This window comes from Dermacentor silvarum, chromosome 3 (assembly GCF_013339745.2).
Source record: "Dermacentor silvarum isolate Dsil-2018 chromosome 3, BIME_Dsil_1.4, whole genome shotgun sequence".
Lineage (NCBI taxonomy): Eukaryota > Metazoa > Arthropoda > Arachnida > Ixodida > Ixodidae > Dermacentor > Dermacentor silvarum.
In genome coordinates this window covers 194,045,501-194,072,927 of record NC_051156.1, presented here as the reverse complement: position 1 = coordinate 194,072,927, position 27,427 = coordinate 194,045,501, and the positions used below count along the sequence as shown (strand labels likewise).

Below are 27,427 nucleotides of genomic sequence, written 5' to 3'. Positions count from 1 at the left end.
TTGATATTTTTTATTGGAGCCTGTATCCCTATATTGTACAGTTGCATGTAGCCAGTACTGACTCTCGTTTTGTTAATCTATTCTTTGCTTTTTTTTTCGTTCACCAATAATCTAAACGTTCGTTTGCTTATCTCGACTGCTGAGTGGTTAATGCTTCCATCTGCTTTGATTCCGAGCGCTTCTGGGAGGTGGACATTTCTTACGGAAGTTGTAAAGCACCGTTGGAGAGCGTTCTCGTGGTCAGGGGTTCGACCAAAGCCCGTCCGGCCTGGTAGCATGTTAGCAAAAAAAAAAAAAAAGAAACAAAGTATAAAGGCTTCTGTGTACGACCGATTAAGAATTAATTGACGTTTCAGAACCCATACGGTTTCCACGAAACGTTAAATAACTTTTCACTCGGTCACTGACCAGAATCCTGTTTGTTATTTTTTGAAATAGGGGGCGTTCTACCGCAAGAATTTTTTTTTTTGATGATGGTAATACTTGTCATAGTGGCCACGTTAATATTGGTAATACTAGAAACTGAAATATCGCAAAGCCATCTTGCCAGGACGCTAACTTCACTGCCCACATAGGCAACACTCTTGTTTTCCTCGTCTTCTCTGCCCTTACCCCATCCCCCTGTGCAGAGTAGCCAACCAGCCACTTCCTCTGGTTAACCTTTCGGCCTGTCGCCTCTTGTTCTCTCTCTCTCTCGTCGCCTGAACTAGCGTGAGCAAGCGGCCACTCTTCCCAATCTGCTGCCTGCCGCACGTCCGCGTAAACGCAGCCCCACCTCCTTTGACGTGGCTCGTTACCACTCACCCTTCTTCGCCGGATCGTCGAGACCCGAAGGCCAAGCTTTGATCGTTAAAATGCTATAGCATCTAAAAACCTAGCGACGAGGGCTTATAAAGGTCCTCGGAGCACACTAACCTCCTTGGGGGCGCACATATTGGTTCAATGAGCGTCGGCACGCGCGTCCTTGAGTACACAATACCTCCAGGATCGGGCCATGTTATACAAACGATACGGACGGCTTCAGTTTGCTGCTATTGCATTAAATGGACATTTGATGCAACGAAGAGAGAGATATAATGAAATCAAATCATTGCTAATAGCGTTATGAGTTAATGAACTACTTATAGTGTCCATGTATTCCGGTGCCACTCCAGCTTAGAGGCTGTCAGTGCCATGAAAATTTATTAAAATTCCGTCACGAATGTTTTTTTTTTCTTTTCATGATTACACATTTCCTGTGGAAGGCATGCGTTTTGAGTGAAATGCCTTAGTGCTGACTAATCCGTTGAACAGTCGCAAAATGCTGCCGAAACAATTGCATGTAAAAGCTCCGCACAACACAACGGAGATGACAGAAGTCGTGTGCGACATGATAAGGTTACGATTGCTCACATTAATTATCTACGAGTGTTTCCTCTATGTGATGTCAGGCTGGCTGGCCACGCCGCTAAATATCGATCGTAGTACGGTAAATCTCCCCTTCAAGTTTTCCCGGCTTTGGTCTCCGAAGTGAGTGTCATTCGCACAGAGTGGCTTCCATTGGTCCCCTCTGCTGATAAAACGTCACAATTTATCAAACGCTATCGAAGATTCTGATTGTTAACGACTTGACAGTAAGTGAAAGCGCCTATTACTTACATTGCGCAGTAGGCGTCGGAAGCTTAGGGGCGCAGAATTCTGAGGGAAAGCTGAATTTTTCATGAACCCGCATCCTGTAACACAGCTGGGATTTCAGATTTGATACCTCTACTAGGGTACGCAACTAGTATATATATCCTTGCCCTGCCTTACTATAGCTGCAAGCAAAAATATGGGTTGAAATTCGTCTTTCTCGCGGAACCTGCGTACCACAAACTTGTGACGACGCCGACTGTACGTTTGATTTTATCGAACTTCGTTTGTAAGTCCAAATAGATGTAACTCTAGAGTGCCGCAAAAGTTTCTGCGATTTGAAATTTATTTCTACAGAACTTATCGCGTGTGAAAAAAAAAAAATTGACAAGGGCGCGGCGCGGGGGTCTTGCAAAACCACTTTGCATTAATCAGCGAAGCTGGTAGTGTGAATAGGCATCCTTCACCAGAAAAAAAAAAGAAAGGGTGAAAAGAAAGCAGGAATTAAAGAACGAAAGAAAGGAGGAATGAAGAAATACTGGACATACAGGGTGTTTCATTTTAGCTGCGCCAAATTTTTAAAAATTGCCTGTGGCAGATAACAGAATTCTAACACTTGATCTAAACAACTCGATGAGGCGGCCATTACTTCAACGAGAAATCAAAACGCCTAATTGAATAAATAACATAATTACGCTAATTAACTTTTTAATTAATTATTCTACGTCGCATCTTTCAATCTAAGAAGTATAGCCGCTGATTTCGCAAGGCGTATCCACTTGGAACGAATTCTCAGCACTGAACCAGTTTCGATATATTAATTTTCAAACTGTCCGACGAAATGCATGGGCGTTCCATTCAACTTTGTGCATCAATGCACAAAACAGCGTTTTCCTCAAAAACAAAACAAAACAGAAAGACATTGCCCACGCAATCTCTTTACATTGTGAGCGCCAAGGGCACGTGCATTAGCTGCCATTTAGTGGCACTTGCCGACAAAGAGATTGCCTTTTTGATGCGATAGGGAGTTCATGACGTCACGAGGGAGCAATTAATTTTCATGTACATAAACCTCGTTTCTTCAAATAAAATTTTAGTTAGAAGTTAGCGCCTGTCGGTTGTACCTGTCTTCTTTTCGTCCTCGTCTCTCTGGCGCTGTTTCTTTATTTTTTTTTCTTCAAGTAGGTTACACCAACTCGCCCACATCAAGCTCCTGCTGCTCCGAAATGGCCACGTCCCACTGTGACACCAGATGTACGGAATCCTTGAATGTAACTATAGGTTTGCCAGTACTCTCTGCCAGTGTAACGCTCCTCACCGTTCTTTCCTCGTCAAGTATCATGGATCGAAGCATCATGCATCATGCATTACAACATCAGGCATCAAAGCATCATGCATCGTCTGCATCAAAGCATCATGCATCGTCTGCATCCTCACCACATCACGGCGTTTACGTCTCACGCTGTGCATCCGCCGAGACTTGATGCTTGAATTTCGGCATAGCAGGTGGGCAGTGAAGTACATAAACGCCAAATGTTGCATCAGAATAAACTAGCGACCCGCATTGTTGTCGATCAACATAAACATCGCACACAATTTACAGTTGCATAGAATGAAAGTATACACGCATCGCCGTTAGTTGTACAGCGTTTAATTACCCGCTCCACATAGATTCCAACCCGTGTGTTAAATTTGCTCTGTTTTTTTTTATTTTTTAAATTCCGTTCTAAAATAAAACGCTTCATCGACAACGGTACACGTGAACGATCTTGAACCTCGCGCTACAGCCGCTTTGGAGCTACTTCGGAAGAGATCCGCCAGGTGGCATTCTTGTTATTCAATTTGCGGCTTTCACGATAGGGGGTGCTCGCCTTTCATGGTGAGAGCGTCCATCGAGGTACCCTAACGATAAATAAGAAGCCTACATGACAGCCCGCACAAAGAGTTATGAGTATACAGTTAACTGCATCCGGGAGCCTATATAGAGAACCTCTAATGATGAGTCGACGAGGTTGGCCTACAACAAAAATTTTAGTGCCTAACTCTACGTTCTCGTCTAAACTCTGGCTTAACTGAACGAGCTTATCATTTCTTTTTAATGGAGGCCACGTTGCAGCAGGAAAGAAATGAACGATATTTTACCAAGGTCGGAGACGTAGTCGTTTCCAACTGTGAAAGCTAAAATTAATTACAGTTTTACAAAAAAGGATGGAAAAGAAAGAAAAAAATTGATAAATTGCATACATACCGCTTTAAGCGACCGATCATAACACATAGAGTTTCAATTGATTCCTGTGCCAGTCTAATGCCCACTGAAAGAAGTCTGTTCAACATTTACCATATCTTTAGGATTACTGCCAACCATATTATGGGGAAAGAAAACTGAACCATCTATCATCTAACACCAGCGAAGTTATCAGTCCATTATCTGGCTATGTTTTTACTTTATCAGTACATCTGCTTTGCCCGATATTTTCTTTCTTTTTACTTGCGGTGCTATGTATAATGTTCTTTCTTTGTTTTTGGTTTTCTCAACCCCCCTATGTAATGACTGCAATGGGCCTTTAAGGTACGTGAATAATAAAAAAGGGCGACATGATTCGCCGGGTTTAACGTTAAAAAAAAATGGGAAAAAACCTGGGGCTATGAGAAGGGCCTCAGTGGAGAGCTCTAGATTAACTTTGGCGAACTGGTGTTCACAGACGTGCACCTAAATCTACGTAGACGAGTTGCAAACGAAAGAAACGAATTTCAGTATGTCATTCCTTGTCACAATGTTGATTGTTTGGCTTTCGAAAATATGTGTTGTATATGGAACACTTATCTTTCAAAATGTATGGCATTGTAGGCTGCTCTGAGTAGCAAGAAAGGAGTAGTGGGGGAACCAAGGGGCTCTATTTTCGTTAGAACTACACAGGAAGCCAACAGACAACAAGCCAAGGAAAGTATAGGGGTAAATAACTGCTGTTTTAGTTGAATTGAGGAAAAAAATAAGGGGAATTGAATTGTTAAAGTGGATGAAAAGACCACTTGCCGCCAGTGGGAGCCGAATCCACAGCCGGTGGCACTAATGGCCTTTGCGGCGGATGTGGTACATCCTTTTAAGCGCGCACGTTTTGTAGTGAAATTTCAATCTAGTGCTGGGTGAGTTCTTACATTCACTTTAATTGGGAAGCCTTCTTTGGCTCATATTATTTATTATGTCATTTATAGATACTACAATCCCAAATGGGATTTTAGCAGGGTGGGTTAATACATTCAAAAGTATTGCAAACAACTGGCAGGAAGAGAAAACAAAATTAAAGAACTATTGAAAACGTATACATGAGCAAAACCAGGATGAAGCAAGGAAACAGCACTACACACTTTACAAACAAGGCCATACAATGAACAACACTAAATCTCCATTTACCAAGCATTTTGCGGTAAGTACTTATATATCGGGCGGTCTCGCCTCGTTTTTGGGCATCTTTAATATTAAAGAAATATTAAGCATTGGAGGGGGCGGTAGAACCAGGGTCTCCTAGCTCAAAACCCTATTGTTTTGCACATTAGGCCACATACTCATGCGTATTTCATTCGTATAGCAATGCTAACCTGGGCTTTGAGACGATTGGAGCGTGCGTCACGTCCTGGATCAACGGCAGCAAGTGCGACCCAGACGCAGGAATGAAACGCGTCAATAAATAATCATCCTTAACAGGGTCCTTCGTGAGCCTCCCGTCGAACAGCGACCAATTTCTTATAAAAGCGAGGTCATGGCGGTTTCCCCGATATGGTACCGCTTTCGGTATCGGCACAGTTCGAAATGGAAGAGGTTGTAAAATTTCTTCTCCGAAGTGGAATACACGAGTGGTACCGCTATCGCCGTCACATGCGGTTGTAGTTGCCGGCGTCTCGTTGAATTGCTGCTGCCGTCACACGGACGCTGCCATCACACAGGCACAATATCTCGCCTTGCGCAAACATGTTGGTCCATTTGGTGACGATTTGAAGAACCCTAATGAAGCGATGCCAGAATAGCCTGCTACCAGCACAATGCTTGGCGTAACATCGATTCCCATAGTGCGTGGTAGCTACATAATTTATTTCTACAGCTCAGCTCTTGAGGCGAGTCTGCTACAGCACCTGCTCTTGAGGCGAGAGTTGGCGTCGGCGGCGTAACCGAGCGAACGAGCACAGCGAAAGATGAGAGCGAACGCAGAGAGCAGCGGGGGATCAAAGACGCGAGGAGGATAGCGGAGAGGAGGCTGCAGCGGAACCATGAGGCTGAAAGCGGAAGAGAAGGTTATGGCGAAAGGGTGAGAAGAAAAGCGTAGTGCGGCGATGATGACTACGAGATGGCGCCAGAGTAGCGCGCGTCGTCTGGGAGGTCTGTCGGCGGCGGCTGCTGTGAATCGCGCCCACGCGTCACCCGCGCGCTGCCTCTCGCGATCTCCGGATTAGCGAGTCAGTCGCGCCACAATTCGCTCCGTTTGCAACTTGGCGCACGAGACAGATTGTCGGCCCCAGCCAATATATCGCGAAATGAAAACACGTATACAGCTGCGCTCAAATTTGCCATTAGGGAGTATGGTATAATGGTCGGTGATTTTTTTTTGTCGTGGTGTTTCGTGCTTAAGATCTTGTCACTTTGTGAATCCCCACTGCCGTATGTCATGGAACCCGAGCCTTCGCCAAACTGCTGCTACATCTGTAGGACCTGGGGGCCCGTGGTTCGCAGTCGGGCGTCACTGAGAGGCGCACTAGGCTACGCCTTCGGATCGTCTCAAAAAGGGGTGGCTTGCCTACGCTACTGGGGCGCCTTATACGAATGCTAAACGAACCTACGCGTCAGGCGTATTTTTATGCCGAGTGTGGCTTTGTGTTGATGAGTTATATGTCCGCAGATATGTTAAAGGAGCAGTTGCGAACGGTTTATTTACATTCCGTCATGAAGTTGTGGAACGCGCATATCTATAGGTCTATGGGCTGTCATAGTTACAACCTAAACCTGAGCAGACTCATACATGATTATTGGAGCACTCCCGTAGGACATAAAATGTCCATTCAAATTTCATGATCCTTAGTCCAAAAAACTGTCAGCCCTTCTACTGGAGTGGAGATGGAAGACCAGCGAAGCTGTACTATGGTGGGAATTATGGATTTCCAATTATGACTGTTAAGATGTGATGGTGTAATTGCTTATTTGAACGATTAAAGAATGAGAAATATATATGATCCGGTGGTTTTCACTTATTTAGTGACCACATGTCTATCGCTTCAACGGAAACTGAGCGGCGAAGGCACTGCGCATACAAACGTAGGAGCCGTGTTGCAGATCGCTTTCATTGCACGCAGAGCAGAAGCCGCAGCCCCTCCCTCCCGCGCTGCCTTCCCGCTGTCCTCCTTTCGCGTGGGAGATTGAGTCGCCAGCTCCCCGTCGCTCGTTGCGTTGTTCCTCCGAACGAAGAGCACGCGGCCGGGCCATGGCGAGTCGTAAGGGCAACTGATAAGAGCGCTAGCGCGATGTCTACGTGACGGAACGACTAAACGCCGTTGTCGACACAGAGTAGAGGCGGGCGAGAGCCAAGAGAGAGTCTGCAGCACAGGCGGCAGAGGCAGGCACGACTGCGCGCATGCTCCGCAGTGGGAGAGCGGGCACGCACGCAAACAGTCTAGGGTGCCTCGATGCCCTCCTCGCCCACTGCTGCTCCCCTTCCACTGGGAAGTCGCGTTTGCTCTCCGCCGCGCGTTCGCTGCCCGTGAAAGCCCGCGCCCCTCCCCCTCACGCGCTTTCACTCGCACATACAGCATACGGCCAAAGAGAGTTTTTTTCTACATGCGGAAGCGACCATCGAAGAATGAGCCCTTAACAGCTTCGCTGTTGATGATTTGTTCATTTAAGGTAAGTCCAATCAGGTTAAACAAAACGTTGGGTTAAACGAAGCCGCCGTTGACTCCACCTTCGTGGCGACGAGTGCAACCGCACGCGTGCCTTGGTTCCTGAGCACAAAGAGGAAAGAGACAAAACAGGGACCACAATACTCATCGTCCCAGATATACGAGAGATGAAGTCAACGTCACGGCAACATCGCCGAAGGGAACGACACCTCTCCTTATATAGCTCGTCGAATTCGATGGCATGACAAACGTAGTCATGCTTTTAAGGGCTTTCTCTTGTAGTCGGCTTGAGTTCCTTGCAGGCATCCGACATGGCATTTTTTGTGTAATCTTCTCGATATTGTGCGAACCGTCTCGTCGCCGCGATGTCAGTACTAACCCCACCAATTAAATCTATCCCACGATTCAATACTGCAAGTATCTGAAGAGGCATCTAACAGTGCTCGCGCTGGCTAGTTGCTCATTAGTCTTGACCACTTCATAATGAAGACGCACTCTCCTGCTTGAACGTCTATTCCGTATTTTGTTATGCGATCATCCGTATTTTGCAAGGAAAACTATACACGCTGCCTGCGTGAACGCTTGTACTCACAAAGTTTCTTCTAAGAATAATTTATTGCAATGCAAATGGCGCCTGTGGTTGTACTGACGTTCATTTGGTGTCAGCACTATATATATATATATATATATATATATATATATATATATATATAAAGTTTTAGTGAACGAAGAGCGGTGGCCATACTTGACAACGTAAACAAACCAGCGCCGTTCAGGTGCTGGTGCATTGGCAATTACATTGGTGCGCTATGCAAAAATTGTGCGCACTCTAAATCAGTACCGAAACACAGTATAATGACCACGATTGCGTTTACATTTAACAAGAAATGGCCGCGAAGAGAACTGGCGGCCTATAAATCCAAGTACTGCGGCTATAGATGAAATTTTAGACGGAGAGAAAGAATTAACTCAGGAGTGGAAGGGTTTTACTGAACTTTACAGTATTTGGTTTCAATCGCCCCATAGTATTTGCAAAATATCTCATCTCTTTCAACTGCCATTCATTGACACACCCCCATTACGCATATTCTGCACTGTCCAATTGTTGACAGTGTTGTCAATTTTTGCGGTAAGATGTAATCGCAAGCATTTATTCTTATTTATTTATTTAGATACCCTAAGGGCCCACAGGGGCATTACGTAAGGGGGAGGGGGGGGACACATTAGTCTTGACCACTTCATAATGAAGACGCACTCTCCTGCTTGAACGTCTTACTTGTCAGCGTTTCAAAGGACACGCCGGCTAGGAGCTTCAGTACAATGTCATTCTTGTCAACATTACAATGACTCTGATATCCTCCCTCCGGCTAATGCGGCATTCCTAACACAGCATTCTGTCTAATATGACAATTCTAATATAGCCAAAGTGGAAAATTCTATGGTTGTTAACTTTAATCTCGCTGCCTTTCCTATCGTCTTTGTGTCACTCTCGGCCTTCTTGGCCGCGTACAAGGCTGTCACTATGACCTTTGAAATCTGGGATCTTGCAGCTGTAGGAACTGTGGGCCCGAGATATCAGAGACAATCATAAAAAAAAAACGTTAGCTTAGAAACTTTGCAAGGTTATAGCGCTGCGACCTACGCAGTGATTTTTCAGCTTATTGGATGCCTTCTTCTTCTCTAATCGCAAATCGGAAAACATGTTTTTCTTAATGTTCTTTCGCTCTAATATCTCAATATTACTCACACGTTCTTTCTCTTTCGAATGGCACGACGTTTTACGTTTCTAGCCTGCAGCGTCATTTACATGACAGGTACATTTGCGTGTGAAAGCCTATCTATTTCTCTTTCATTCCTTCTTTCTTTCTTTGGCAGTTCTTTTATTCTTCCAATACCACGCGATGCTTGCCATGTCGGTCTTGACACTGTTTAAACACGAGAGTGGATGTCATCGAACCCCCCTCCCTTTCCCCTCCCTCTAACAGCAATTCACGTTCGCTCATGCAATATGAATGATTGTAAGCGACCGCCATCACTCTAGAATTATGCGTTACGTTCGTCACTAAAGGAAACACTTGTTACGTCGCTCGCGCTCGGAAATGCACAGGCCACGTCAGGCGCACTCGTAAATCATAATCTGTCGCGGTTAAGGCACTTTGGCTGTGCTAGACGTTGTAGGCATTGGTTTCGAGAGTCAAGCGTCAAGTCAACGCTGCGGGATGCTGGAAAAGAATCGTAACAAAACGAGAGTTTCTTTATTTTCTTTATTTTCAGTTGTTCTTTTTTCTTTTTTTTTCTTTTTTGAAGTTTAGGCGTCAAGTTGTGACCTGATTCCCGCTTCAGGAAAAATACTGAGCACTTGCGAAACGATGTAAAAAAAGTTTCAGAAGGTCGTGGTGTATTCCGATTGTCAGTGTCGCGTTCATTTCGTTCTTCTGCGCTCGCTATTCCACTATACGCGCTACTGCCGCGTTGCTACCACGAGAGTGCGACTCCAATGTACATACTCCTGCGGAAATATTATAACAGCTACATAAAACATCTTAAGCACAAAACGCGATAGATAACTGAGATGTTCAATATTTGCGAAGTGTACACATCATTCGTACAGCATCTGTCAGCTTTAAAAATGCCCGCGAAGCCGGTGGCTATAGGCCTAAACAACCCTGCTTTTTTATTACGCTAAGCCTATACGTGGTTCATCAAAAAACGGGCATGGTGTCCCATGTTTGACGCGGACACGTCCAGAAATTCACTCAAGGGGTGCCTTGTAACTTGCAGAATAAATGTAAACGGTGCTTGTCCAGGGCATATATTATATTCCTGTTCTAATGTACTTTAAGTCGTATTTCCCAAATCATCGCGCTTTTATGCTATTTGCGACCGTAACTATTATATACCTTTAACATATACGCCACATTCCCTACAGAGCATGCATGTGTGGGTGGTAGGGCCACTGTCAGGCAATTCTTATCTGCGTGTCAACCCCGACCAAGTTGTCTATGAAGCACTGCTGGATATAAATCAACGCCGAGTACAAATCAGAGGAAGAGGAGGCGGCGGTGGGAACTCGAACACGAGCCGTCAGCTTACAGTTGTGGTCTCCGTTCCAAAGATCAATGAATTACTAAACACTGTTGTCTTCGATGTTACTGTTAAATGGGAAACATCTCATTAGTGTACGAAAGGCGATTGCTAACAACGTTTCTACTGTTTTGAAGGAGCTATCATCTCAAATACATGCGAACGGGGAATTCGTTGTGATCGGCCGCTAGTGCACCGAACTTGATGAGGTTTGTTGCATGTAACAGAAACCCTTAGAGATCTAGACTGTAGCAAAACAATTGTTTTACTTAGGGTCATCAATTGTTATGACGAAAATTCTTCAATATCACAATATTTACGAAAACTGCAGCGTCAAGTTTCATCATCATCATCTAACTCGGAGAAAGTAGATGCTTATATATTGCACTTAAACGTGCCACTAATTTGTGAGCAGCACTTCTGCAAAATCCTCGTAAGCTCTTGCAACAATTTAACATAAGCTGTAAACTCATACATCCTATTCCTAGCAGTCGAGCAGTCATCCTAGCAGTCGAGATTAGCAACGGATTCTTACAGTATTGGTTAAAAAAGTGTAAAAAAATTCATAGGAACGGATCCGTTGCAGGCATAGGTGGGCAGGCAGGGTGGGCATATAAGGTTGATATATAGGCAATATAGAAAATACATAGACAAAATACTAGAGTGATAAATATCTAAAGATTACTTCATTAGGTTAAGTAGGCCAGATGGCTATCTGTCGCCGCCCGTTTCGAAGGGGATGCCAATAAATCATCATCATCATCACCCAGTTCGCTATGCGTCAGTGGTGCCGAAAACTTAGCGCGTAGAGTTAATATAACAAACTCCAGAGGAAAAGCTCCCCATAGCGCTCATGTATTTAAATCTGCAATCGCAAGGGTGCCGCCATGTTGCAACCCTGTGCAGGCGCGCAGGCGCAGACGACGAGATGCGATTCAGACGAGGCGCGCAATCAACGCGATCTCGAGCCTTCGTCAGTATGGTAGCGCCATCTAGCTAAGGCACCTGCAAACGCAGCCTTTCAGACACCGTAAATTTTACATGAAAATTTTCTACATAGCCATCCGATCTTTATGGAAAATATACGGAATGGACTTCAAACGTTGTCCGTGCCTACGTGCGACGTGCGAGTGCTTGCGTTTGCATAATATTTCGAATATATTTGGTGTTACAAAAACGAGTCGTAGCAACATGGCGGAGCCAATGGGGTTCCCACTTTTTCTCCCAGCTTTTCCTCTAGAGTCAGTACACTAACTCTATGACTTAGCGGATCTACTAAAAAGACCTACCCGCGACACATGTGCGTATGGGGGAGCGAAATTGCTTGCGTATACGCAAGGTGGTCGAACTGACATGTAGTTAAATTGTGTCTTTATATACAAAGTAGGTTGTGGCGCAGTCGCATGCCTCATCACGTAGTGGCTATTGCGTCTGGGTTACTAGGAACGAGGTCGCGGGATCAAATCGTGGCCGCATGTCAATAGAGACAAAATGCGAAAACACCCGTGTACTTAGATTTGGGTGCACGTTAAAGAACCCTAGGTGGTCTAAATTATTCCGGAATCCCCCCACTACGACATGCCTCATAATCAGATCGTGGTTCTGGCCCGTAAGACCCCATAATTCCCAGTCGTGCTAGACGGGTCGCCGCGGCGCGTGGGCGTCTCTTTATGGTGTTATAGATGATGTGCCACCACGCATGCATTCATCACTTCTATTTCTAGCAGAAGTATGCGTAAGATGCACGATATCTCCTTCCACAATGTTCGCGCACCTTCGAAGCACCGTATAGTTTTGCACTCCTGCCTTTATCATGTTGCCAAGTGGTCTGTTTAACTCTGTTACCCTACATATAGACTGCAGAAGCGCTCGCTTAGCACCGTACACAAACGCTCAGTTCCTCCCCCTTTATCGCACTCCGTGCCTAGTTAGAGGGCAAGAGCAGATGGCGTGTGCGTGCTTTGTAAAACAGAATCTATAGCTTCTGTCCACTTAAGAACCTTCGAAACGCTTTCGCGCATGCTTAAGCTACTATGATAGGTGAATATCCTAGCGCCATCGTATACACAAATACATATCGATAAACAACAAAAATGTCACGCACGTGGCGTTGATTACCGCCCACAGCGGCAGCGTTTCGAGTGGAATGCGAGAAAAATATATAGATTGATAGCCTTGACGCGTCATCGTTGCTGCCATCTTAGGGTATATATAGTAGAACGTCGAGAATCTGCGTGAGCATTGAGGCTTCACAGCACGACCGCATTACAGGCGGATCTTGTGCCTACAGTGGCGAAACGATAACAGTGATAACCCAGTGAAAAATCATCACCGTCAAAAAGCAAGACGATGTGCATGTGATAATATGGATCACTGACCTCATCGTGGGTGCCACATTCGGGTTCTAGCAGGGTGAGGAGCTGCGTCTTTGACGTGACGTGAAAACGGTATATGGGGTCCGTCGGTTGATCAAACTGCAGGTGTGAAGTTCGCCGGCAAAGTTCCATGGTTGGTGGCGATAATCCTGCTAAACGCTGAACGAACTCTAGCGGCAAGAAGGGAGGCGAGATGATGCGATGGAAGCCGGGCGAAGTGCCTGATGTGCATCCTAAAGCTTCGACTTGAATGTGCGCATTGAACGGGTGGTTATGCGCGGCGGATACATACTGTTGCTGCTGTTGATGCACACCTGGGAAGGCCAAGACATGTTCGCAGAGCTTGGGCTTGCACAGACTGGAGGGCACAGAGCTTGGTCTTACCGTTCCCACCCAGTACAGGCAAGCTATGGCGTAGGATACCCTGCGACAGTTTGTCATAGAGTTGGAGCATCGCTCCCACATACGTACCCGATTACTTTCCCGCGAGAAATCTGAGGACATCGGTTATCATGGCTAGCTTTTTTTTTTCGGGCACGAGACATGACTTCAGGAGATGTCCCGATCTATTATCACTCTTAGAAAGCAGTGCGTGTTCTCGTAGGTGATTGGCTGTCCATTAATTATGACGACGTACGGTATCATTGCTTTGCACGTATAAGCGATCACAGAGCACTCCTCAGCGGACACCTCTAGACCTTGCACTCGAAGACAACCCGACGTTAGTGTGGCCGCTTTTCGGAGTCCGGTGTGCACCTGTGGACGCGTCATTTCTGGTGCCCCAAATGCATATATTGTCCGCATAGATCGACACATGGTCGGATTGCGGAAGGGAGCGAACCAGGTCGATCAGCATGAGGATAACTAGCGTGGGGCGCAAGACTCCACATTGTGGTACGCCACGGTAGGTGCTATGTTGTGACGTCACACCAACCTCTGTTTGCACAAAGAATGACCTGTCCTTCAAGCAGCTCCAATATCCATCGATAAACAAGGCCACTTAGGCCGACATTGCCCAAGGTGTCAAGGATGGCTCGATGAGTTACGTTGTCGCAAGCACCTTTAACGCCCAGGAACATCGCCGGTGACAATATCCTTAGGCTTTTTTCGTGCTGAACAGACGAGACAATGTCTATGACGTTGTCTATGGAAGAGCGTCGGCGTCAAAAGCCTGACATTGCATCAGGGCCATACCTCGCAATGTTCTAGATACCACTCTAGACGTGTCAGCACACCATCCTATCCCTCAACTTTACTAGACAACTGGCCAGACCAACGGGGCAATAGGACTAGCGGTGATTTGCCTTGCAGCAATCTGAAAGAGACGCATTGTGCTAGCCTGAACAGAGTCAGGTTCATATTCCTAATCGAGCGAAGTCAATTAGGTCTTACGCTTGAGCAGGGGCCTCTAATACTTGGCTGGAGCTGTAGCACCAGAGGGGACAGGAAGCGCTGCGTAGGTATACAAAACACGGAGAGTCGCCAGATGAAGACAGAGCAGGCCTTATAAGTCGTCTCATAAGTATTACGCTGGTCCCCTTTCAATTTCCGTAACATCTCGATCCTGTAAAGCCTATGTTGCATTTCCTATCATGTCTAGCTCAGATGCAACAGCCAGACAGAAGCTCTGGGTCTTACACTACCACTACGGCCCCGATTCACGCCCTAGCAGCAATCGCCGCAAGCGCATGCGCAGCACGGTTGTGTCAGGGCAAGTTTGCTGAGTGTATGCTGTATAGCTAGCTACGGCTGGTAGCCTTTTTTTTTTTTCACAGCTTGTCTGTTGTATATCGTGTGACAGAGGACTGTCTTCCATTGCGGAGCATACGCCCGAAACACGTACTGCTGCTTCCGTTGCTACAACGTCGGTCGGAGTGTGCAAGCCAGCGCAGTCAATCCACCTGCCCGTGGAAACTGCCCCAGGTGTGACAAGCGCACGCACGCACGCGCACAGTCATTCGCGGACGAACGTTAGCGCGCTGTGCAGCTGTCGTCCATGTGTGTTAGTTCTCCCGCCTCTTCGTGGTTTGCGGATTCGATGCTCTTGCTTCCTGTCTGGCTGTGCGAGTGACTGCTGCTGAAGATGAGGGACTTGAACTACGAGCCGGTGAGTCCTGTTTAAAACTTCGTCGTCGATGGTATAGCTCGATGATAAATGTATAGTGGATACTTAGGTCCGTTATCCCCTCTCGAATCGGTGCGGAAGAATACTTTGAAATGTGTAATGGGAGCGTTCTCGCATAACGCGAGGTGTCTTTAGCACGATGAACACAGAGTTGTTGGCGGACAATATTTTTTAAAGTTGTTTCGCTGCAACATATACTACACGAACGTGTCGCCGGTCGCGCTTTCCGCACTTTCAGTACGTAGCTCTCGGGTATGGTTTATGTGAGCCTGCGAATCGCGATGCAAATATGCGCGATCTGTATTACGAATAGTGTGATGAACGTGTCACCTGTCACGCTTTCTTTTTGTATGTAGCGATTCACGGTAGTTTATAAACGCCACTCTCATTCGAGCCATATGCGAATCGCAATGCAGATATATGCGATCTGCGTTACAAATAGCGTCGCTCAAAAGTTAACAACCATTGCTGCCAGCACGCCAGCCTTATCGGTTGTTCTTACCGAATTAAGGATTACCGTTCATGTTACACGGGGCAAATACAACGAAAAGCGCGCTCTCGCTGCCGATATCTGTAGAAAATATAGCTGGTTGAATTTCCATTGGCGCCTTGCCATCTTGGAATTTTTCTTAATGTATTAATCTATAGTGTTGTATCCAGGGTTCAAATGTGGTGCTATTTACCTGTTTGCTATGAGGAACGTCACAGCGGACGGCATCGTATTAAGCTTGCCCGCCTGTGGTTCTCTCACTTGGACCAAACTCTAAGTACAGATCGTTTGCATTAACTTCACCGTGGCTACCATCTTGGGGTACCAAAGCACGTCGAGAAGCTGCGTAAACAAGAAAAGTGACCGCACGACAGACGCGTCTTAGGCTGTGCAGTAAATCGACAAGTGATCACATGGTGCACTGACGTCGTCGGGGTCGCCATGTTCGGGCACTAGCGCGGTGAGAAGCTGCTGACCGTGACGTCCCATGAAAACCATCTACCCGACCGTTTATACGTTCCGCTGCCGAGAGGAGCATACACGTGTCCCGGGCGGCGGGGGAATCGATCACATGACCATGCGTACTCAGTGGGCGCCACTGTGTGTTTAGGATTTCGCTGTTTAAGAAGGCCAGGCAGCTTCGATCCGTGTGCCATTTCTATCAACGGCATCAACAGACGGTAAAAGGGCCACGCTTTGCTAACCTGCTCTAATACCAGCCGATATTGATATTATCGCGGACGATAGTAACCGAACCGTGAACGGGACCCGCCGGGGTGGCTCAGTCAGCTGAGGCGTTGCGCTGCTGAGCACGAGGTCGCGGGATCGAATCCCGGCCCCGGCGGCCGCATTTCGATGGAGGCGAAATGCAAAAAACGCCCGTGTGCTTGCGTTGTAGTGCACGTTAAAGAACCCCAGGTGGTCAAAATTAATCCGGAGCCCTCCACTACGGCGTGCCTCATAATCACGACTGGTTTTGGCACGTAAAACCCCAGAAAGAAAGAAGATGAACCGTGAACGGGGACCGATTTCTGACGCCTAGCTGTATGCCAGCTCTGCCTGTGGTCGAGAGCTCTGTCTGCGTCCTGTGTGAGAGCGCCGAGCGTATATTTTTCGGATCCGTTTCGTTATCCGTTCTTCTTTTCGTGTCCCCGGTCGCTCCGAATGGCCGAACCCAACGTCAACGACGGCGCGCAACAGCTTCTGAGCCAATGACTAAGTGCAAGGCTAAATGGAAAAATTAAATGTCACATGGAAAATTCGGCTCTAGTGTCCTCCATCACTTCTGAAGGGCGAACGCTTGTGTTTGAACTTTATTGCGTGAGTTGCAGCTGGAACAGTGACTGGCGCGTCTGTGCAACACCTCCTGTAAATGGCCGCATAGGCCTACGCGTCTCACACCGTGACGTACGTCATCATCATGGAACGCCAACGCTGTCACTATACACGTCATGCAGCAAAAGCGCACAAAACGTTTTACCGCCGTTACTCGCTTGTCTGTTGGCGTAATCGTGTTGGCAGCGACATAATCATCGCGAAGGCATTTCTGCATCTACATTTCCGAACGGAAAAGCTGTGCACCGCTAGAATGCTTGTAGCGTGCTGCAGTCGATCAGTGTTACCATCATCAGCGCTAATTTTCCTATAGATACGTCTTCCAGTATGCGTTTACGCATGTGCAGTTTAATTGTACTAAGCTAAAGTGTTCTAATCCGATAATAATCGGCGTGCGCAATTGCAGCCTCTTGGCTAAGACAGAAAGATCGCGGTAGTGCCATCGCACGTGCTGTGGAAAATCCACCCGCCGCGTATATTTTATAAGAGTTCACAAGCAATTATAGCTGTCCAGCCTTTTGCTACGTGACTTCCGCCTAAGCGATCCTCGCTTGGAATGTCCAGTAAAAGGTATGCGGGAAATGAGACGCTATTGATTTGCGGAAATCTACTCGATGACTAAGGCTCGCGTGGTATGGTTCGTCACTCGTGACATGCCGATGTCACACAGCTCTATTTAAGCAGCGTACGCTTAACTTTCTTTTTTTTCATTCTTCGGGAAAGCGCCGGGCGGGACGACATCATTACGCTTGTTGATAAGCTAGGTTGGTTTCTGATGGGAGGAAAACGTCATGTTCAGTGTTTAATTAGCAGCGGCTGCAGCTAATTCCTGGGATATGCAAAAAGCATATGCGTACCATACTCGCCTAACAGGGTTACCACAGTCTTAAACGAAAGAAAACTGGTGCTCTACTGTGAAGCCGGGCATGCCTCTGTAGAGCTCGCTCACTCACTCTCGCCTCAGCTAGATCACCTGTCTATATCTGATTGTTGGGCTTGATCAGTTTCGGACAGATTTCCCAGCTCGTCACACTCTGCCTTCTTTCCAGCTTGTGACAAGTTCTTTCTCGACATTTTCATGGCATCCCTCGTAGATTGAGCCTTCTTGTTGTTGCCGTCATTATAATTTGTCATTACCCTCTTTCCGATACTGTTGGGGGAATGTATTTTCGTGTAGTTATATCAAACTATCAAATCTTGTCCCGTGAGAGAGAGACAGAAAATTCATTTGCGAAATGGCAGAGAGGTCGGTCTGAGGTTAACTAGTTTTGCGAAGGAACAGCGCTTAAGAACGGTACAAGGGAGACGACATTCACGTGCGCGAGTGTATGTACCAGCCGGCCCTAGATAGTACACTGTTAGGTTAACTATAGTCAGCGACAACCTGAGAAAAAAACAAAAACACCACAACATTTTCCCGGGGAAGTTAAACCCAGAAGAAATATTTCTGCAGCGCGCTGAGGGAATATATCACTGCGCACTTTACCTACGTTTGGAGATACTTAAGACCATTCACATAAACGGTTTGCTTATGAGCTATCTGTTGAGATGTACTGCCTTCCACTCTTCATAGATTCTTGCGTTTCCTATCCGAAAAAAAATTTGAGAAACGACCCTAATCCTTGACTTAGGTACGTGTCTGCTAGTGGCACTCGCACCTCGGCGTTGGTGTATTGTTTGGGTGAACTGCGTGTTTTGCTTGCAGTAACTTTGTGTTAATAAAGTAGGTACGACACTGACACAGTGAGTGCTAGTGAATTATTGATGTAAACAATGTAAACTACACTTCACTAGGACCGGTGCCCTCGTCGTCAGAAACTCGATGGTGCGCAACACTTGGCCGGGCGTCCTCGTTGTCTACTTCCATGGCGAACGGAACGGGGGTGAAACCGCCACGCACAGAGGAGCGGGCAGGGTGCGAAGGAGGGCGAGGAGGGCGTGACGCGTAGCGCCCTAGCGGACGGCGCACGAAGCGCAGCATACGCGCACCTCTACCGCTGATGTGAGAGCATGTGACGAACGCATTTGGCGCAGCTGGCGCTCGCGAGCGAGCGACGGAGCATTTACACGGCGGGAGAGGAGGGAGGAGGGAGTGACGTCAAACCTCCACTGTGTTAGGCAGGCGTTCGCTCTGTGTCAGGTGGTGTGTAGCTTTAATTAGCTTGTTTTTATTTTAATTAGTGATGAGCGGGTACCCCTTGTTTAAGTGTGACGTCACTGATGACGTCACTTCTGGCCTTGGAGTTTCACGGGAACCTGTACTGATATGGTGGGTACCTGAAGTGTACGATTGTGTGCGTTGGTGTACGGCAATTAGACTTTCCTTAATTGTTTCTAATTATTCTGAGACTTAGCTCTTTACTGTGCTAAACCAGTGCTCTGATGTCATATCTATCATCAACCATAAGTAGAACCATCGATGTCTACCGGTTTTTATTTTTCTATTATTTTTAATTTCGTACCACTTCTGTGACAAACCGGAAGTCGGTCCCTAACCGGAAGTTGCTGCTCGAGAAACAGTGTCACTCGGGGCCTGTGCCATAATAAGAAGTTATATATATTGAAACCGTACGTCAGCGAGTGACTGTGCCAGGGACTTCCCTCCAGTGACTTCCTCTAGCATCGGGGCGATGCTTCTTTTTAGAGGAAGGCAAATGCCGCGTCTCTTCTATGTCGAAGACGAAGACAAAGATGGGAGCTTGGTCTCGTGCGTTGGCCTAGCGGAGATTAGAAGACGAAGAATGACGGCTCTACGCTCGACTATTATAACAAGCTATGTTTTGAGGCAACAACAACAACAACAACAACAAGCTGTTTTTGTTATACGTGTCCTCGTCTCTTATTTTCGTTGCACCGCGACAATATGTACGCTATCCTACTGAAACACAGCTTGCATAAATCGCCAACCAGTTAGGTTCGATTATTTCCCCGACATAAAGTGTTTTAAAGCGAAACTTTATTTTCCTACCACCCCATGGTCTCGCCTGGGTAAGTCGGTCACTAGTCATATTCTCGCCTGCTAGATGATGACCTTACTTCTGTTGGCACTTACCGACTCTTGGGGTAGATTCCTACTCACTCGCCGAGTAGATAGTGATGATGATGATGATGAGCTTAAATATAGTGCGCAGCTACCGATCCTGTTGGTAGATTCCTACTCACTGTTAACAAAAAAAGGAAGCACGTCCAGCGGTGAGAATCGAAACTCGTCCCCCAGCACAGCGGCCCGACACTCTAACGATTAGGCCACAACCGCACTTTTTTTTTTATTACAGGAAAGCAAAACCGTAGCACTTGCACTAAACCCACCGCAAGTCCATAATTAGATGAAGTTAAGCACAAATCAAATAGATGAAACCAGTCCAGAGATTCGCTACAACGCTCGTATATCCCCCGTATTTGAATTATTTCTTCCTCGAAGACGTTCTTCGTTGGTGGGGGTGATTCGGCGAGACTATCTATAAATTTTCGAAGGATGTTCTAGAGCGAACATTGAGGAAAGTCGCAGTTTCGCCTGAAAGGCGACGCATGGACGCATCATAACAAATTCGTGGACAGCTATACGGAGTAAGGGCAGTAGATTTATCGGCCGTATAAACTTGTAAACATTCACTTAGTAACTAAATTAACAAACATGGTGTCACGCGCGCACAAGCAAAAATGAACACACCTCACTCTATGACCGCGCACACTCGCTGTCCAAACGCAGCAGTGAGAAAGCGCGCAGCAGCAGCGAGCGAATCGGATCTTCGTGCTGCCTCTCGCTTCAACGCGAACTAAGCGGCGAGTACACAGCGCATACGAAGCTTTCAGCACTCGGTGCACTCTGTCCCCATCGCATATCGCTTTCAAGATAGGGCTCGGGCGGCCACGCGTGGCCGCGCCATATGCAGCCGCCGCCGCAGTAAAACTGGATGAAACCAGCACGTCTTCGCAAAAGCTTGAGTATCACTCGTGATATCAGTGCTTAGCCGAAGTTAACATTTTGGCTCGAAACAACAAGCTCTTATTTTCCAGTTAGCCTGGCGTTTACATTAACAGAGCAAATTTATTAAGCTGCGAGCGGACTCCAGCTGACTCGGCTCTCTCTCGCAGAGGTGAAAGGAAGGTTCACTGCTTCTTTATCGGTGGAGCTCGTACTGAATTCTTATGTTGGTAGCAAGCCTCCTTGGTTGTCACTGACTATAGTGACGCAATGTGGGCTTGTCGGTACGTCATCTGGAAGTACTAGTATAACGCAAGCAAGCCGAGGACATAGAATAATGTCCTCGTCTAGCGCAGTGTCTGTGTGTGCATGTCCTCTTTAGCGTCCTGGTCCTGATTGCGCTATACCCTAGTACCCTGACGTTAACTCTAGCCTGCTCTGCTACTCGGTGCTGGTGTAAAAGGAAGTGCAGAGAAAAAAGGGTTACGGGAGAGGTCACTATGTGAAGTGCAGCTGTGAACAAATCGTTTGTCAGATGGAATCTAGCCCAATTTAGGTGGAAAACCGCATCTTAGGAAAGCGCAAATGTAGTAATTAGCGATGTGCGGGCATCGCTGACTGCAGAGGTCTGTGTAATCACTTGATCAGGCGTTGTTCTGTACGGACGAAGATTGGGCATACAGTCCTAATGCCTCTAATGCATCTACAGCCTCTATAGCCTCTAAGAGAAACGGGTAACTTTAAAAATTTTTCACCGGCGATTACGATACTCCCTAATGCGAAATTTGAGCGCAGCTCTATACGTGTTTTCACTTCGCGATATATTGCCTGGCGCGGACAATCTGTCTCGTGCGGCACGTTTCAAACTGAGCGAAGTGTGGCGCGACTGCCTCGGTAATCTCGAGATTGCGAGAGCCAGCGCGTGGGTGACGCGTGGGCGCGATTCACAGCAGCCGCCGCCGCCGACAGACCTCCCGGACGACGCGCGCTACTCTGGCGCCATCTCGTAGCCATCCTAACCGCACTACGCTTGTACAGCGTAAGCTGTTATGGGTTCATTACAATATACTTCTCACGCTTTCGCCATACCCTCCTCCACTTTCCACCTCGTGATTCCGCTGAGTACTCCTCTTCGCTTTCCTCCTCACGTCTTTCATGCCCGCTGCGCTCCGCGTTCGCTTTCATCTTTCGCTGTGCTCGTTCACTCGGTTGCGCCGCTGACGCCAACGCTCGCCTCAGGAGCAGGCGGTCGCATAGAGCTTGCTACAAATAATACTAGGGACGATCTTTGGCGCTGCCCGACATCCGGGTAATATGGCCTTCGTACCCAAAGCATCCAGGCCCTACAAATTATCGTATCGGCACATGATTCACCTTTTGTGAACCCTAACTACATGTCTTACAGATTGGCTATTTTCAAACTCCTAAGTTAGCTTATCACTTCGCACTCGTCACAATGTCGCAATACCAAGAAAAGTTTTATTTTCAGTTTCAATAATTGTCTACTGCCTACATCCTCGTGATTTTTTTTCAGTATTTCTAAAGCCTATTAGGTCTAGTTTGAGACTGTAGTATTATTTTGCTGGATTTGTAAGCGGAAATTTGATTTTTTAAGGTGAGCCAAAAAACTGAAGATGACCTTGGTGAACTTGCGTAACCTTGCTGAGAGTTTCCTGTAAAGGGTGTCCCAGCTATCATGCACCAAGACTTAAATGCATGCAAATTCCACTTATATAGCTGGACAGAACCGAGGTAATGTTGTTTGCCGTCCCTTGGAGACACTCAGATTATTTGTTGCATTCTGCCTAATTACATAAGTAGTCTTAATTAATTAATCAACTTCTCAAGTATTCTGATTACATGAACAGTGTCAATGAGAAAATTGTAGAGCAACATGAGAAACTCCCGATACAGCTTTCTGTTGCTCAATACGTGCGACATAAGTGTTTTCGCGAGAGTGAAAGAATTCCGCGAATACACCCAAAGTGCCTGGAGCGGCCAGTCACGCGTTAATCTTGCGTGTATTCGCGGGCTTCTTTCAACGCTCGGAAAAACACTTATGTAGCACGTATTGAGCAACGGAAAGCTCTGTCGGGAGTTCATGTTGCTCTACAATTTTCTCATTGACGCTTTGCATCTAATTATGATATTTGAGAAGTTGATTAATCTGATCTAATTAGGCGGAATACAAAGGAATAATCTGACGGTAAAGCGACGGCAAACAACTTTACCTTGATTCTGTCCAGCTACGTGGCATTCGCATATTTTTAAATCTCGTTGCATGATACTGTATAATGCTTCGCGTTAGAAGACCCAGACGCGTTCGTCTCGACATGCGCATTCTGACGTAGTTGAGAAGCTGTCTTATTAGACGTTAAGAAAGCTTTGCCTTCAAAGAATAATCGGGACTCTCTATGGTGGGGGCACGGCGCAGGTTCATCAACCTCACCTGGTAACCACTTGTCGACCTTTGGAACGCATGCTTGGCGTTTCATTTGCATGCCGCAAAAGAAGGCATTCCTCCTTTGAGTGAAGGCACGGGTAATCCGGTTTTCTGTCTCGCGATGTTACATCCTTATCTCACTTACTGCACAGGCTGATAAAAACTCACCTGCTTCCGGGCTTCCGCACATCTCCGCTCCAAACCGGTTCCCAAAGCCCCCCCCCCCCCCCCCCCCAACCAGTGTAGAAGGCAAGAGATAGAGACAGGAACGCATTCATGGACGTGAGCTTGGCCTGAATAGACCGCGGGAAATTGCTTCCATTGTTTATTTCTCGGTGGAATGGCGCCATTCCAGGGAAAATAGCTGCAGTGCTTTCGTTTTAATAGAATTTGTGAACAGCCCGCGAATGTGTGTTCTCACTATTTGTCTGTCTTTTTTTTTTTTTTTTTTTGGGGGGGGGGGGGGGAATAATGCGCCAACGTTACGACGGTTATTTGTGCATGCGTGTGCGTGTGTGTATTTCTTGCTTGTAACATTAACGTCGTGTAGTTAACACATGCAAAATCCGAGAAGAGGGGTAACCGGTGCCGCTTGCAGCAGCGAAAATATCTTTATTAGCCATTAATAATAAAAAGGATTCTGAAGGCGTCTCTGGTCTAGTTAGGTTACTTATCGGTATACCTCACTGCAATTTATTATTATTATTAGTATTATTATTATTATTATTATTGTTGTTGTTGTTTATTATTATTATTATTATTATTATTATTATTATTATTATTATTATTATTATTATTATTATTATTATTATTATTATTATTATTATTATTATTATTCCAGTAAACATACACAAACAGTCACGCATATAACACCGTAATCTATGCACAGGATCAGCATTTCTTGCATTTGGCCCCCGTCGAAATGCACAGCAGCACAGGACCAGCATTTCTTGCATTTGGCCCCCGTCGAAATGCAGCAGCTACGGCTGGGAATGGAACTCTCGATCTCAGACATATGATTGGCGCGCCATAACCCTGATCCCCCGCGGAAGTTGAGGGCACTGCTACTATATTTAGAGCGATAGCTTACTACTCCAGGTACAAACCCAGAAAACACCTAGTTTCGTAAATATGACCTTCAAGCTCAGCCAAGGTCAAACTGGGAGTTAGCCTGCCACTAGCGGCGGCTGCTGCGCACGCTGCGCGGGCACCGTATGTTGAAAGCGATCTGCGATGTGGACAAAGTGCGCGGGCGCGCGGGCCTCATCTTCAAAGCGATCTGCGATGTGTACAAAGTGCGCCGAGTGCTGGCAGCGTCGTATGCGCTGTGCTTTCGACGTTTAGTTCGCGTTTAAGCGAGACGCAGCACGAAGGTCAATTCGCTCGCTGCTGCTGCCGCGCCGAGCAGCGTCTGTGTGATTTCTCAAAGCAAGCAATACCATGATATCGCTCGACAAACTTGGTTTAACCGCGTTCAACCACGGGAAATTTTTTCGATCTCTGTAGCTCTCGGGAAGACGCACCGCCGTCGCGAGTTCTTGCGAAACTTCACGCGGAGCTTCTCGCAGAGGTGGTTTGGGGTTCGACTCCCGGCCCCGGCGGCCGCATTTCAACGAGGGCGAAATGTAAAAAAAGAAAGAAAATTAAAAAGAAATAACGTTCATGTACTAAGCTTTAGGTGCGTGTTAAAATAACCTCACATGGTCGAAATTCATTCGCTCTGCCACCCACTATGGCGTGCCTCATAATCATATTGTGGGCTTGACACTCGTAAAACCCCAGAATTTTTTTTTTCTCCCTGACATCTCGCGGGAACGCGCGTGACTCCATCGGCTGGTGCATGCAGCAGATGCCATCGCGCGCAGCAGATGCCACCGCTTCTTGATTGCCGTCCTAGTTTGCGCGCGTAAACTACACGAGATTCTAGCGGGACCGATTTCAAAATAAATGTAAGCATAAGAAATATAAATGAGAATGAAGGATTCCGCGCATAGTAGAGTTTCTTTATGCGGCGTCTGTAGACCCCGAAAGCTCTGTATAATATATTGTGATGAGCGTATCCTGTTTGATATGCACAACGACGAATGGCTGTAAGAAAGCCCGCCCGGGTATGTCTGAAGCTGGAAGAAGGAATGTTTTCAAGGTGAGAAGCGTCGACACGGGTGTATGATCAGTATTCCAGGCAGGTGCGCTACGAGGGGCTTTCATTCAATAAGTAAAAGACAATACAAAAGTGCAGCTCATCCCATTAGATAGCGTGAGGCGAAATAGAGAAAAGAAATAGACGTGTAATTTGCGGCGTTTATGCAAAGCAACTTGGAAAGGCGGGGAAGTGAAAAAAAAATGAGAGCAAAAAGGGTGGAAGGTACTGTCGAGCCGCCATGACTGCTCGTAAGAGCGGCGCTCTTTGGTACGTTTCGGAAAATGGCGCGCGTAATTTTTTTTTTTTTCGGAAATTGTATCAGTTTTCTTTTTCTTCCTCGTTACCGCTTCGCTCGCGCTTTGTTGCGTTGCCACTATTGCCCATGTGATTTCGCAGATGATGGGGTATGTATTTAAATACCAGAATAGCTACCACTCGCCGAATGTGGCAGATCTCTACAGTACTTATTAAACGTCGACATATGCGAGCCGGTTCTTGTCTGCGTGCATTACTTATATAAAATCTAGGTGGTTCGTGGTTTTACGCCCTCCCCCCCAAGTAAAAAAAAAAAAAAAAGAAGGCCGTCCCCGTCGGTGTGCCTCTCTAAAGTGAAAAATTGGTATGCGCAAACATGCCTTTTACAGACTAAGGATTATGGCCTAGAAAAAAAAAATGTTACTCCACGGACGATTGCTATCACAAAGCTGACTATCGCCTTGTCACAGTTCATTTATTTTAATTAAACTGTTATTTATTCACCGTTTGAGCTTTTGAAGAGCTATTTATTGAACTTCAGTAAACTGTATACTGTGTAGAGGGCATGCAAGAGATGCACTTCCAATGCCCCGTAGCTTCATAAGAATCGTAGAACAGCAGTCTACAAGCTTCGCTTTCGCAAAACGTGGATGAGAGAGAGTGCGAGAGAGAGAGAAGGAAAAGGAAGGAGATCAACCAGCTGGACGTCTGGCTGACTGCGTTGCAGGAGGAATAGGGGATGGGGGGATTGAAAAAAATAAGGAAAGGTCGAAAGGGAAGGCAGTTAACGCTCAAATACGCAGGGTGTCTGTAAGCGCTTTCCCATGTCCATTGATTTCAAGAAAGTCATTGAAGCTAGCATAGCTTCTAGGGTTGATGATGGGTACGTGATGTGATGCACTCAGGATTCGTGCCTCCGTAAGGAGTCGACCGTCCATTCGGCTGAGGGCGTTCCGAAGAGGCTGACGTTGGACTTGCGTCCACGAATGTGGACACAAGTTGTGAACGCATCTCGGGAGCTGCTCGCAGCCATCTCTCTTTTTTTTCTTTTTTCCGACCACCTGAGCCGAGTAATGGCGTCCTTCTTTGGAAGCAGTGTAAACAATGATGCAGGCTGACAAACTCGCATGATTTGAATGCCTTAGAACATTTCGCTGGGGCGTACTTGGCTTTGGAAAAAACTGTCCACAAATGTGAATACTCCAGAATAACTTCTTCTTGAGCGAGTGGGTGTTTACTTAACATGATACTTTGTAGCGCAAAACCTCAAAATAAAAGATAACAGTGAGAGGCGAGAGGAAAGGAATAGCGCTTGTCTTTCCTTTCCTCTCGCCTCTCACTGTTATCTTTCATTTCGAGTTGTTGCGCTACGAAATATTATGTTATGTGAATACTGGTATCGAACTAGTAGAATTGCGAGAACGCTCACAGCCATCCTTTCTTTTTTAAGGGCTGCTTCAGCCAAGATACAGCTTCCTGCTCTGGAAATTGAGTACATTAGTGGTTCTGGATGAGGAAACGTGCTCAATTTTAATGTCTCGCAACTTTTCGCTCATGAGCACTTAGCTTTAGAAAGTGTCCACAAATGTGGACACTGGTAACGAAGATGGCATTGAACTGCCACTGGAGCTAAGGTGCTGGTGCGCTTATATAGGGACGTTATTTTATACGTAGTAATAAGTAATAAATATTTTCAAACAGGTTTTCATGCGAAGCATTCTTTGCCTCGTACCAAGTCCTTTGCTGTAGATAAGCAGA

At 46.5% G+C, this 27,427-nt stretch overlaps 1 protein-coding gene across 3 annotated transcripts in view; it reads left to right on the top strand.

Annotated features, from left to right (window-relative positions):
- The window catches only part of LOC119446390 (cationic amino acid transporter 4-like), a 135,583-nt gene that overhangs the window by 1,787 nt on the left and 106,369 nt on the right, over positions 1 to 27,427 (top strand). Inside the window, exon 1 of one of the 3 annotated variants that reach the window (XM_037710811.2) lies at positions 14,806 to 15,060. The exons of 1 other annotated variant lie outside the window; for it this stretch is intronic. In XM_037710811.2, coding sequence (XP_037566739.2) covers positions 15,037 to 15,060 — 24 coding nt within the window. In that variant the 5' untranslated portion in view covers positions 14,806 to 15,036. Of the gene's footprint in view, positions 1 to 14,805; positions 15,061 to 27,427 lie in introns of those variants that run through there. One more of the 3 variants, XM_049664108.1, reaches the window with a different exon arrangement.